Source organism: Scardinius erythrophthalmus (assembly GCF_964197995.2).
Source record: "Scardinius erythrophthalmus genome assembly, chromosome: 1".
NCBI classification, from domain to species: domain Eukaryota; kingdom Metazoa; phylum Chordata; class Actinopteri; order Cypriniformes; family Leuciscidae; genus Scardinius; species Scardinius erythrophthalmus.
The window spans coordinates 45289936-45303044 of NC_138221.1; the positions used below are offsets into that span (position 1 = coordinate 45289936).

Sequence of the window (13109 nt, forward strand, 5' to 3'; positions counted from 1 at the left end):
GTCTCGTGCGTACTGCCGCCTTGTTACAGCACAGATAGAGGCACTACTGAGTTTTGTATGCTCTCTTCTGATACTCTGAAAGAGGCGATGATGAGTGACAGCAGCGACTAATTGCCAATACTGAATCGCGCGTTGTTGCACAGTCGAATTATAAAATTCAAGTTGGTCTACATTTTTCATTTTATTAATAAAAGACAATTAAATTCAATTTAACATGACCAAGAAAACGCTTCACATTTTTAAAACAAACCTGATTTAAGAAAATAATGACCTTGTTTACAATACAACTCTGTTCTTTGGTGATAGTAACAAAATCATTTTAAAGAATAATAAAAAAAAAGTGTTACCTGCTGAACATGTAGCACAAGTATAATAAATTACCTAATCAGTGATTGAAACTACACTTTGCAGCTTACAGTCATTTCTGTCTCTGTGGCAAATGACCCCCCCCCCCAAAAAAACAACAACAACAACAATAACAAAACAAAAACAACAACATTTTTTGTTAAAAAAAAAAACATCATGTTAAAACATTAAATGTTTTGTCACACATCATGTCTTTGTCATTCCTCAGTTGGAGTTTCTGTCGGCTCAGGTGGACTTCCCCTGTAAAGAGCAGAGATGCATATTTTAAAACCTATTTTGAAAATGCAGCACAAACTAATTTTATAGCAGATAGTGCATCGCTTTTGTATGTGATGCACATATGCAAACAAGCCATTCAGAGTTCTTACCCAGCGTACGGCGGTGGGGGGGCATCGTGCTGGCCACTGTGAGTCAGAGCCTCATTGTACGAGGGGAGACCCGGAGCCACAATAGACAAGGGCACAGATTCAGGTACTGGCTGCCCATCCACTCCCATATGCACAGGAACACTGTGGAGATGCAGGATCCATTAGAGTGATATTGCCACATAAAAGGCATATCGCAGTGGTAATAACAGCATGCACTTACCTTCCCCCTCTTGCATTTTTGCCTCTGTTCTTGTAGCAATAAATGCCCAGCACAGTGACTATAATCGCTGTTACTACAATAGCCACAATGCCAGCTACCAAACCAGACACATCAAGTGGGTGCGAAGGCTCTGTGGAAATCAACCAATCAGTTCATAATTCTCAACAAATACACATTTTAATTGTTTACTTAGTGACCCCCATTTTATCCCATTAGGATAAAATATTGGTCAATAAAATACTATTTGTATCTTGCATTTGCTTACACTATGATGATTTACAAGGCTGCTTGCTTTGGTGCTGTCAGACTAATAATAAGATTTACAATTTATTTGAAAATTGAATCCAACTGTTGGATGTGCATATCTTCAACCATCTATAAAATATCAAATACATTCCCTTAAAGAAAAAATAAAAATAATCAGCCTTACCATGACTGTTGATATAGGTTTTCCAGAAATTGGCCTGTTGGAAAACAAACCAAACAGTGTCAAATGTCTATACATAAACATTTTTTTCCACCTCATCTTGTAGTTTTGGCTATTTATGATTCCTTTGTGTTGACATTCCCTATATAAGAGTATATAAAATGAGTATACTCTTTTTCTTACCGTCAGTTTGTCATCTTCAAACACCTCTCTGGCCTCTTCATATGAGCATATTTCCTCATTGCATTCTCTCTCTATATTGCCAGGCACCACTGCCTCAAAATCCCAACTGTTTCTCAACAGTTTACGGGAGATAAATGAACCTGCTGACTTCTCTTCTAGGAACACTGAACAACACAAAAGAATACAAAGCATAATGAAAATCACAACACGTCACAAACATACATTATCACTTATTGAAACAGACAGAAGGAACAGCGCAATACATACGAAGAGTAATAAATGGCAGCTAATCATTCGATATATGTAGTGAAAAAATTATGTTCAATTCTGGGTATGAAACAATTACCAATGTTTGTAATACACCTAAAGTCTGTAATGCAAATAAGGTTGTGCAGAGGTAGGCTATAAGTTTTTAATACCACGCATGAGTGCATGGGAAGCCAACAAAAACACACCATATTACTAATGGATTAGCAACAACAAAAGATAAACCAAAAATGTCCCACACTGGCAATAAAAAAAAAAAAGTGTTTTGCTTTTCATTATTACCATCATTTCCATTGTAGATCACTCTGCCCCAAACAATATGCAGCAAGGATAGCAAGCTGAAACATATTGTTGGAAACCCCAGCATTGTACCTGTCCGAAAGAATGTTATAAAGAATATTACAACGTTTAACAGGCTATGTTTTGATAGTGCCATAAGGAGGACCTATAGGCATATATGGCCTAACCGTAAAGAATGCGTCACAAAATATTCTCCAGAAAAAGCTTACAATGTCGTCCTCTATCGGTCATTGCACTCATTCAAAAGCAAATATTAATATTATTATATAATTATATAAATGATATTATAATAATAATAATAATAATAATATACATATATATTAAGAAAAAAAGAGGCATACATTAAACATCCGTTTAACATCGTATTTTCAAATCGTTCAACTATTATCACATTGGTAATACATTGACAAAATTGTGCCAACACGAGGTAATATTTATTTTTGTATAATAACTTGATTAACTAAAGTGCATATCCGTTTTGAAAATGATGTAGGCTACCTTAAAACGGAGGACAGAAAGTAGAAAAGAAAGTAAAACTACATGGGAAACCGCCCGCTTACCTTTACACTCTGTTGTTGTGTTCCGAACAAGGAAACTTTAAAAAGAAAACACTTTCAGATTATCCCACAGATTTCCTGTCTTGGTGCTGTAAATTATTATAGCTAGATCAACATTATGAATACAAATAATTCACATATTCGATTTTGATTAAACTACTTCCATATTCACCTGTGTTTCATTCACAGCGAAAACACAAGTCATCACGTAAGAGAGACATACCAGTTTGACAACATATTTCACGGCCGCGAGCGCTTATAGGAGTGGCAGTGGGATGTGACAAAGTTTCGGTCACCTACCTGCACATCTCAATAAACAAAGGTGATTTAATCGCCCAATTACGGACAAATAAACCAGTATAAGTAACTTTTAGTGCTGTGGCTAACTGATGTAGGCCTACATATCGGAGTTCAATGTTGAAAATGTAATCTTCACCTTAAAACAACAACAACAAAAAAGTTACTTAGTCCACCTTGAACAGCTTCCGGTTTCAACAGTAGATTGCGTCTTGATTGGATCAACCGTTCTTTTCAATGATAGTTATGAATGGGCCTCTTCTTTGCAGGAGCCGACCTGAGAGATATATCTTTCAATAAATTTACGGAAGTCAGTCCTATATACACGTGATTCGTCTTATATTATCGCTTTAAAACGAAGGAATCTGTGCATTTACAACGTGACCACATTTAAATTTCCAAGTCATGCTAATATTTCTTCAGATTCTGAATTTCGCCTTGCGGTTGATTCCCTCCCAGCGATTATAATTTCCCCTTTCCTCACATGTGGGAGTCATTTGCAACAGAATTGCTTGTAATGCGCAGGGTAGTTCTCTTATTTGATCGTTATGGTCCAATAAGAATTGAGAGACATGAGAACCGAGATTAACAACATGTAGGCTAGTAAGAACGAAGAAAACTAAAAAAACAAAACAAAACAAAACAAAAAAAGACCTTATTTGGCGTCTAAATGCAATAGTATGTCAATACCGCTTATCATACATTCATGAAAAATAATTCTTTAATCTTTAAATTTCCTAATTCATCAGCACTGAGTCTCTGAACTGTGTTCAAAAACGTTATGGGAAAATTGTTACAAATACTTTTTTATAATGAATCACTCTCCAACAAATCAGTCACCCACAAATTCTTACATGAAACGTTTCAAAACATTTTAATTGTGTACAAAAGAATATTGTTAGATTTAGATACAAAATTGGAAGATAAATGGTGTCTGATCTCTCTCCAGAGCCAAGAAAAATAGCTTAAATAAAAAAAACCTGAAATAATCAGACTTAAGACATGAAATTATATGAATGAGAATCATCATGTAACAATGTTTTGTAATTTTGTTAACATTGCGAAATTAAATAGTGCTTTGTTCTTACTTGCAGCCGACAAACCTGATCTACAATAGAATTTGTCCCACTAAAAAACAAAAAAACAAATCCATGTCCCTTGATTAAAGGCTGTAAATTGTGTGTAGCAACTCCCTTGAGAGTCAAGTATACCATAAGAAACTGCTATCGTGGGACTAAGGAAAAAGCACCTAGTCTTGTTTTTATGCCGTTCTACTTATGTACAGACAGAGTGACTCACTCCCTCACAACACTGACTAATATCATGCTTTGTTAGTAAATTCATTTGGCAATTCCTCTGTATCACTTTTGCATCACTGTCTACTAATGAAGGTGCAAAAATCACAAGCGAAGCACAGCATATACAATAATGTGAACCTGGAGACAGAATGTCTTATTCTGCACATAAGCACAAATAGACGTACCTTCAAAAATACATCAAATTTAGGCTAAAACAACAAAAAAAGAAACATACCAAAACAATCCCACAATAAAACCACACGATTTGTCCATTTTAGTGTTAAACTACATTAGATAACTATTCACGATGACAAAGCTGGTGTGCAAACATATACAGTATAGCCTTTGGTTTGTATGAATACTAGCACTGCAGATACTGGACTCAATATTTGAACACCACTGCTTCTCCACTAAAATTGCTCAATTATTAAAACCACATCATGTCTTAGTCATCAGACACTGCTTTATCAGGAAGAGATTAATGAAAACAAGCTGACTGAATACATTTCTAGCCACTGATGGGTAGCAAGGTAGACTAGAGCAGCCATTTCGGTGCAGTCTCACTGACTAAATAAATCCTCCGAGAGAGGGCATGCTGAACAGGGGTCTGGGCCAATAAAACACTTTCTGACTTGTCTGTGTGAGTCAATAACACTATATATGCATGTTGTACATACAGGCGACACCAGAACCACCACAAGGTTTTTTCAGCACATCGCTTACATGGTTTGTTTAAATATGCGTTGTCACTTTTGTTCACCCCCTCCATGATGAATGTTTTTAAAAATCCCTCTCGTGGCACACAAATCAGTCTGCGACCTTTTACCATGATGGAAATAAACAAATACTGTTCTTGAATCTAAAATCAAGAGCATGATTTTACAAGGCACTACATAAAACACGTGGGCAAAATAAGACTAAAGGCCCCCCTTTCCAACAGGTTCTTTCTCATTTGATACAGCCTAGTTTCTTCTTGGGAACCATTCATACACACATACTGTAAAAGCCGCTAAAACACTGATGCGTACAGTGCCACACACACATATGCACAAACACACACACACATATAAGGCACCAGGCGTGAGAGTGAGGGCTTCAGTCTCCTAGGCAACAGTGCAGAGGGGCAGTCAGAGCAGGGTGCAGGGACAGCCACCACTCTTCTGCTTTCTCGCGTGATTAGCGGGGAGTGGCGGACTTTCCGTCTCTTGAAACTTCCTGAGGAGAGATGGTAATGTAAGTTCATCATAATCCACAGCATTGTCAATCTCATAAGAGCTGTTTTCTATTACAAATACCTTATTGCTCGCACAACCTCCATGAAGGCTTCTTCCACATTGTGGCGGTTCTTAGCTGATGATTCCATATAGGGGATCCTGTTTTCTCTGGCAAATGACATGGCCTCCTCTCTCGGGATCTATTTTTGGGGGGGGGGGGGGAGACACGCACACATATGAATTAGCAGCCTATTTTTCATTAAAAATTCACCCAGCTGTGGAACACGGAAACATTACCTCTCTCTGCTGGTCAAGATCAGATTTGTTGCCAACAAGAACTATGGGAAAGTCATCTCGATCCTTCACCCGCAATATCTGAGTGTGAAATTTCTGAATTTCTTTAAAACTGAAACAGAGAGAACGAACAAAAGTTCATTAGAATAACAAGTTTTACAAAAAAACAATACAGAGTTCATAGAAGGTCATTACAATTGAACTCTTCTTGAATAGTAGCCTGTAAATGTAACTTACAATAAATGAATATTAAAATTCCTAAAGTTATTATTATTAACAAACAAATAAAACAAATTACATTAAATATTTTCCTGAACTGAAATATAAACTCACACAACTAGGAAAAAAAAGGATATGGTATATTCTAAAAAAAAAACGCTCATTAAACATAAAAATGTCACTAAATAGAAATAACACTATACTGTGTGGAGTAATTTAACTGTGTTAAATGTTTTTAAATGTTACTAGTTAACACATTATACAAAAAACAAAAAAATAAACTGAAACTATAAAACTTCACTAAACCTAACAATGTATAAGCTGAACATGTAATACGCATACACATAATGTCACTATTTTCACAAATTCATGTTTTTGTAGTTTACACAGAGAAAACAACATTATGGCTTTAAAAAAACTTGCACTTTGAAACTTGTTTTCAGAAGTTCGCGCTTTCAGACCCCCAAAACGCTGCTGTCGTGTAAATGATCGGCCAAACTGCATAAACAGTTTTCTGTTTTTAGTTGAAAACGGTGTTGTGCTAATGGCCCCTAAGGATTCGTACACTGTGAAACCTGAACATTTACATTGGCCACAGAAAGGCTCAGTTCAGCTGCTGAGGCTCAACTCTGCACCTGATGACATGAACACTCATAACCTGCACTTTCATTCTCATCACAAACACATTCTGTGGTTTTATTTTTAACACACACACACACACACACACACACACACACACACACACACACACACACACACACACACACAGAGACACATACACACTCTCTGTTCTCGTCACACAGAGAAGTTAGGAACCGTCTATTTGCCTTCCTCTCATGCTCACACAAACACACTCTGGAAAACACCTACCTGCCACGGTCATTAAGAGCAAACACCAGTAAGAAACCCTCTCCAGAGCGCATGTACTGCTCTCTCATCGCTCCAAACTCTTCTTGTCCTGCTGTGTCCAGGACTAATGGCGAACGACACAAAAACAAAACATACCCCAGGTAAATAGAGGGGAATATACAAGACGAGGCTGATCCACACAAACAAATCACATTTTAGTCATTTAAACACAGCTGGCATGATGTTGTACTGACAGCAAGTCAAAACAAAACCTGGGCAGGAACCCGTAGTCAGCAATGAATCATCAGTGATGCAACTCCGACAAAAATCTCCCTACTGAGGAAACATGTGGAGCTTTTAACACTCATTCCTTCCTATAAAGAACACATACTGTCTAATCGTGTCTCCTTTCCATCCACGGTGCAGGTTTTAGTGTACGAGTCCTCAATGGTTGGGTCATAGTCAGACACAAAGTACGACTGTAAGAGAAAACAAAGAAAACATTTTGGTTCACCAACTCCTAAACAAGGGCTTTAACATGAAGGAACATGCAGAGAAAAGCCCACTGCACCCTGAACGTCACACATCTCTTACAACACACACCCACAGAAATAATTACCACCGCGTATTTGCCCCATGTTGCGACATAAATACATCTTTATTTCATACAAAGCACAAAAAATACACACTTACCTGAATGAACTGAATACTGAGGGCGCTTTTCCCCACACCTCCGCCGCCCACGACCACCAACTTATATCTCTCTTCCGTTGACATGGTCCTACTCCTGCAAATATGTAACATAAGGTTCTGAAACAATACTAAGCATGTCGTATTACTCAGCTAAAATGGTTTTAAGAGAAATAATACTGCCCAACGGAGCATACAGATTTGAGACCGTAAAAGGCCTGGCATCGTTGATAAACCTCTACAATAGGCGACAATGTTACAGATTTGGGCAAGTATGTATCACAATCAAAGCTCCATGATTCAATATCTACAAAACAATAGCATTTGCAGAATCAGATTGATAACTCTAAAGTGGAAATAAAACAAATACCGCGCTAGTCTGAGCAATGACTGCCGATTACCTTTCTTCCGCAGCCGCCTTGAGTAAATTAGCCTTCTGGTGCCAAGTTAGCGACTCGAAAGTCAGACAACTTAGTCCACTGCCAACCCGCGAATACTCTGACAACTTTAATACACTATATCCGCAAGATTTAGCCGACAAATTCTCCCTTTTGTACAAGCGATAAAAGCATCTTGCTTATGGAGATAAACAGCGAATTCCAGGCTTAAAGGAATGTCCGCCCTCTGGATTTTTCTTGGTGATTTCTGGACTCTCTCTTGCTTCCGATAGCTTTTTTTCATGACCAGGGGCAACTTTTTTTTCGTCTTCAGTGCATCTCATACGCATGCCTGAAATGGGCGTGGCTTCCATCGTTGTTTTTTTCATCGCACGAATCATTTCGTAATCGGTGAGCCTTGGCGAGTTCTAATTGGCTGATGCGAATGAGTCGATGAACTGTTCCACTGTTACTACGCTTGTATTTCCGCAATAGAAGGCAGGCTATATGATAAATGTGTAATTCGAGCGTCGTCTTTCCCATATTTGGCCAAGGGCCTGGCTTGTCTGAGTTACGGTAGATGTTTTACACAGAGCGTTAATGCTGCATTCATTGTCCGTTTTTTATTCAGCTCGAATGATATAAAAAGCGCAAAGAGTTAAAAACAGGAGTAATAATCTATTGAAAAATGTTGCGGTCATGAGGCTGATTTAAAATTAGGCTGATTTAAACTTTATGTTTGTCGAGATAGAATATTTTGTATCTCATATTTATTTAATGGTGCATTCATTCATAGTGAGTGATTTATGTTGATTCTGTACATTTGCCTTTGTTCTTATAGTAGCCTATATTCATGTGTAATTTCTTGGCAATATCAGTGTGGATGCTGAATCACTTTTTGGCTTGTATTAAACAAAAACCTCCAAGAATGTGACAAACAGGGAGTAGTGAAAATCTTTTTGGAGACACCCACCAGTTACTGTCTGCCTTCCCCACATGTATGGGAAAATGGTACTCCTCTTCATTGTGACTAAACCAATGCATCAAACCCTTCGGTATAACTGTAAGGATATTATAATTACTATGTTTTTTCTTAACTTAAAAGGCACAGGTCTATAGCCCAACGGATCAACATGGCTTTGAACCATGTAACCATGTCACCTCTTTTATTGCTAGATTTTGTCTTTTAATAACATTTTATTATAAAATTCACTAAAATAGTTGCTAAAATGAAAGAGACAGAGAGATAAAATAATTGTCTTTAATGAACACTTTTTCAATACAAGCTATAGTGTTAAAATTCCACCTGCAAAATACCCATTTATAAATGTCAATTATCAGTGTATTTTAATAAATAAAGTCCCAGGCAGGCTGTGCATTATAACAGAACAAATCGCAAGTGTTTTTTCAGACACTCTGTCATTTATACATATCACCAGCAGTCCATCAGATGACTTGAGTCTGTCAAACACTCTTAGAGGAACATGCAATTTCATCAAATAAATAAGTGAATTCACACACTCATACATTATGCTTTTTCACCCATGTCGCTGTCTTCATTTAAGTTCCTTCTGCTCAATGGGGAGGTACATAATAAACACAGTTCCTTAGCAGTGCCTCTCTGAAAAGTCCTCGTTTACACTTCATCTTTAAGTAGTAGCGCAGTTCACACAACCAGTTCCTCCTCAACATCTGTACGGCAAAGCAGCCTGTCCCACTTTAATACGTGGGCCGAGTAGGACCCCAAGCAGCATGCGTTCTCCCCAGTCTAGTATTTTGTTAACCGTTAGACTGACTGGAGACAAGGGGCTGCTGTCTCCATCCATACCCTCCACTGCTTCTACACCACTGGTAACCTCCTGTGAGGAGGTTTTGATCTCACATGGTCCCTGGATCTGCCTGTGCGATTGTGTGCTTGAATGGTTCACTTGGTTTGTTTTTTGTTGTTGCTCCTCGTTTGCTCTGCGGTTTAGTTTACTCTTTATTCTTTGTGATCTTGAGCAGCTGTGTCTAGCTGACACCTCCTTGTTGATAAACCTGTTTGCCTCTTTTGGATCTGTTCTGGTTTCTGATCCTGACGGCTCCATATCGGCTCTTCCCAAGTCCTCTAACGCCCCCGTCTGGTTCACTGCGGAACGGCTCTTCCTCAGATCACAGCTGTTGGCTGATGACCCCTTCTGCTGAGTCTGGGGAACTGCACCCACTGGCGTGAGGGAAAGACTAAGGCTTTTGCGTTTCTCCGCTAGAGATGGAATCTGAAGGTAAGTAGGCTTAGGTAGGCTGGACTTTGGTGAATCCTGCTGTGTCTGACATGTGATGTTTACTGGTCTTTGTATCTCTACGGGATTTGTGCGGAGAGTGAGCGCTCCGAGCTTGTCTGAAAGAGATAAGGTAAACTCTGGATTCATCACCTCACAGAGTTGGCCTCTGCTCTGGATATTTTCCATTTGGTTGTTCTTGTTCTCACAGTACACATTTGCTTTGGAATCCCCAGTACATCCATCAATAATGCAGTTGTTGTGTTCAATGCTATTCTGCAGGTTTAAGTTAGTTAACAGTGCCACTGAGGAACTGCTTTTGTTTTTGTCATTGGAGGGCTGCAGGCAGTTATCCAAAGGTTTGACTGACTGCTGAGCGTGAAGGTTTGTGTTATTATTCTTCAAAGAAAGCGTTCCCTGGAAGAGCTGCAGCTGACCCAGGAAGTTAAAATTTGGTGAAATTGTAGGTCTGCGTTCTTTCACAAACCTAAAGGAATGATGAGATAGATACTTCACTCATTTGAATAATATGCATCCATTACATACATACATACAAACAAACAAACAATATATCGTTCATCACCAGAACCTCTGACTCTTTTTATGTGCAAAATGTCACTTCTTATTACATAGACAATGACAGAAGTAGTAGTAAAACAACGTATGCACATTACCTGTATGCATGATCCAGATCCATTTTCAGGCTATACATGACGTATGCCACAGCAAGTGCTGGAGATCGAGAGATTCCTGCAGCACAGTGAACCAAGACAGAGCAGCCCAGTGACATGGCCCCATCTGCAACATAACATATATACGATACATTAAACGTATAGTGTACACCCACCCAGGGTTTTCCAGCAGGGCACTGATGCATAAAATTGATCTGTTTCAAATTAGCCTCATATTATTATATTTTCTTTGCTTTTTTTACACAGACAAACAAATCTATTTCCATATCGATGCTAGTAGCTAATAATGATGTAATGCAGTTAGGATGCAAATGCAGGCTGATGTAAGGAGTGGGATTCCGGGTCCCTCACCAATGAAGTGCAACGCCTGAGGGATCCAAGGAAGCAGGTCATCCCGCAGAGAGTCGTCTATTGGGATACGGAGGTACTGGGACTGGGGTAGAAATGAAGGCTGTGGGCAACATCGGCTCACACTTAATACGTACGAGATGCCTCGGTCTGACAAACCGTCCTGTGGAAACGAACAGCGGGTGAAAGGTAAGAAAGTAGGCTAACTTAAATGTTACGCACGAGGACAAACTATTGTTAAATGAAGCAAATATAACTTAAAGATGGTTAAAGCTATACTGATAAATCATTGGAGGACTGTAAATATACCTGGGTTACGTCAGTCTCTGCACCAAGGTAGAGATGCGGCAGAATACGGGACAACGGCGGCCGCTCGGACTGACTGTCCCTGTAGTACACCATCTCTTGATTGCAAAAAAAAAAAAAAAAATTGTTTATGGAGAAAATACACAGAAAACAACTCTTTGTGTAGGCCTATATGACGCACTAAACAGACAGCCAGAATCACAAAAGCAGGCCAAATGGTATGCCTAAAAAGGATTTAAAGTTTTGATAAATTGCATTTAACAATGATAATTGACAAGTTACGCGTTTAGAATAAACTAAAAGCTGATTCTCACCAGTCCAGTTAGTTATAGATCAGCAGAATGCGCAGGAAGTCCAAAAAGGTTGGAAAAGTCCAACAAAGCTGGTGGATGGACGTTGTAAATAGCACGAACAGGAGGACGCATATAACGCGTGAAGTAAATATATGCAGCCTATCTGCGCGATTATAAACAGTTCCTTGCTCTTTCTTCTCAGTAGTTGTGCTCCCGTGCTCCTCTCCGTTCTGTCTGCGCTTCTCGCATTATTTGTTGTTATATGTCTATACCTGCGCGAGGGAGGAAAAAGATGAGGTCATCCCGTTTCCAGAAGCTAAGAATAGTACAATTCTATGTGATGTCATTTTCAGCCAATCGGCGGCCAGGCTCGCTCTTTGACGTGCGCGCGGGCGCGGGCACGGGCACACTCTCGCTCGGTTTGTTCGCCATCATCAGTTTGCCCTGAAGACCTCGGCACTTTTATTGTGATGAATCGTGTTTTACTCCCTGTAGCCTTTCAGACAGAAACACGTCGCTTTCATTTGCTAATCGAGCGCGTGTAATCAGTAAAATGAGACTCTTTTATATCCTTCTAGATGTTTTTGTAAGCAGACTCGTCTGCAACGTCCCATGCGAGCAGTTTCTCTGGTAAACAAAATGTATAATTCAGAACGCTTAGTTCACTAGTCCACATTTACCTATTGATATAATATTTATACTATTTTAAACAACCTCACGTAGTGCACTGCAGCCTGCATCAAACATTACGTTATGAATTATGTCATGTGTTGTTATGTTGTACCACAATGAATTTTATTTCTCGAGCTACAGCTGCAAAAAAAAAAAAAAAAAAACATTCAACTTAAATGAATGTGAATTTATTCAACTGTATTTATGCTATACCATACTGGACTACTAAACAGCCGTCTTGCATTTTCCATTTAACCAGGCAAATTAATTTACAATAATGGGATGGTAAGACATTGTCTTTAAAATCTTGCATAAAAGAGTTTTGCATGTTTACTGGACAGATGCATCATATCTTTTAAACTAAATATGCAGGCCAAGCTAATCATAAGCTTGGCCCAACTAGAGTCTTATGGCTTTGGGTCTTATTTCAGGTCCAAAAATATAAATTATACTGTAAATGCAAATAACACATGTATAAACTATTGTTTTCTATAAATTTGACAGCATCTTGTTTTTCTACCCACCATTAAAGTGTTGTTAGATGCATAAACCTGAAGATAGAAGAAAATAATTGTGATTAATCTAATTTTCTACCTGAAAGAATGGAATAGTAA

The 13109-nt window shown here is 38.6% G+C and overlaps 3 protein-coding genes across 7 annotated transcripts; all 3 read right to left on the reverse strand.

Moving 5' to 3' along the window:
• Positions 1–164: 164 nt before the first annotated feature.
• prrg2 (proline rich Gla (G-carboxyglutamic acid) 2) lies at positions 165–3499 on the reverse strand. 5 transcript variants are annotated; one of them, XM_081380247.1, is made up of 9 exons: positions 3125–3477; positions 2861–2988; positions 2692–2726; positions 2114–2203; positions 1565–1728; positions 1385–1418; positions 955–1084; positions 735–875; positions 165–606 (listed from the first exon to the last, which is right to left on the reverse strand). In XM_081380247.1, the coding sequence occupies exons 2-9, from the start codon at positions 2869–2871 to the stop codon at positions 564–566; spliced, it is 648 nt and encodes a 215-aa protein (XP_081236373.1). In that variant the 5' UTR covers positions 2872–2988; positions 3125–3477; the 3' UTR covers positions 165–563. The 5 variants fall into 5 exon arrangements, with proteins under 5 accessions (XP_081236373.1, XP_081236377.1, XP_081236376.1 ...); XM_081380251.1 differs by having other exon boundaries at positions 2692–2777; positions 3162–3467; XM_081380250.1 differs by having other exon boundaries at positions 2692–2777; positions 3125–3467.
• A 344-nt stretch (positions 3500–3843) lies between these two features.
• On the reverse strand, positions 3844–8258 carry rras (RAS related). The gene is made up of 7 exons (XM_081380292.1): positions 7951–8258; positions 7553–7646; positions 7251–7338; positions 6881–6983; positions 5795–5903; positions 5579–5697; positions 3844–5498 (listed from the first exon to the last, which is right to left on the reverse strand). The coding sequence occupies exons 2-7, from the start codon at positions 7634–7636 to the stop codon at positions 5411–5413; spliced, it is 591 nt and encodes a 196-aa protein (XP_081236418.1). The 5' UTR covers positions 7637–7646; positions 7951–8258; the 3' UTR covers positions 3844–5410.
• Positions 8259–9173: 915 nt separating this feature from the next.
• Positions 9174–12073, reverse strand: LOC308701792 (uncharacterized protein). The gene is made up of 5 exons (XM_081384227.1): positions 11845–12073; positions 11534–11628; positions 11228–11387; positions 10859–10982; positions 9174–10671 (listed from the first exon to the last, which is right to left on the reverse strand). The coding sequence occupies exons 2-5, from the start codon at positions 11624–11626 to the stop codon at positions 9612–9614; spliced, it is 1437 nt and encodes a 478-aa protein (XP_081240353.1). The 5' UTR covers positions 11627–11628; positions 11845–12073; the 3' UTR covers positions 9174–9611.
• Positions 12074–13109: the final 1036 nt, after the last annotated feature.

Bases quoted from the DNA above. Each gene is read 5' to 3' on its own strand.
- rras (XM_081380292.1), bottom strand. From the start codon at position 7,636: ATGTCAACGGAAGAGAGATATAAGTTGGTGGTCGTGGGCGGCGGAGGT. The intron at 7,339-7,552 runs GTAAGTGTGTAT...TTTCTCTTACAG, and splicing joins TCAGTATTCAGTTCATTCAG to TCGTACTTTGTGTCTGACTA. The intron at 5,698-5,794 runs GTAATGTTTCCG...CCCCAAAAATAG, and splicing joins ATCTTGACCAGCAGAGAGAG to ATCCCGAGAGAGGAGGCCAT.
- LOC308701792 (XM_081384227.1), bottom strand. From the start codon at position 11,626: ATGGTGTACTACAGGGACAGTCAGTCCGAGCGGCCGCCGTTGTCCCGT. The intron at 11,388-11,533 runs GTATATTTACAG...TCGTTTCCACAG, and splicing joins CAGAGACTGACGTAACCCAG to GACGGTTTGTCAGACCGAGG. The intron at 10,672-10,858 runs GTAATGTGCATA...TCATTCCTTTAG, and splicing joins GATCTGGATCATGCATACAG to GTTTGTGAAAGAACGCAGAC.
- prrg2 (XM_081380247.1), bottom strand. The intron at 876-954 runs GTAAGTGCATGC...GCATCTCCACAG, and splicing joins AAAAATGCAAGAGGGGGAAG to TGTTCCTGTGCATATGGGAG. The intron at 607-734 runs GTAAGAACTCTG...TGCTCTTTACAG, and splicing joins CCCCCACCGCCGTACGCTGG to GGGAAGTCCACCTGAGCCGA.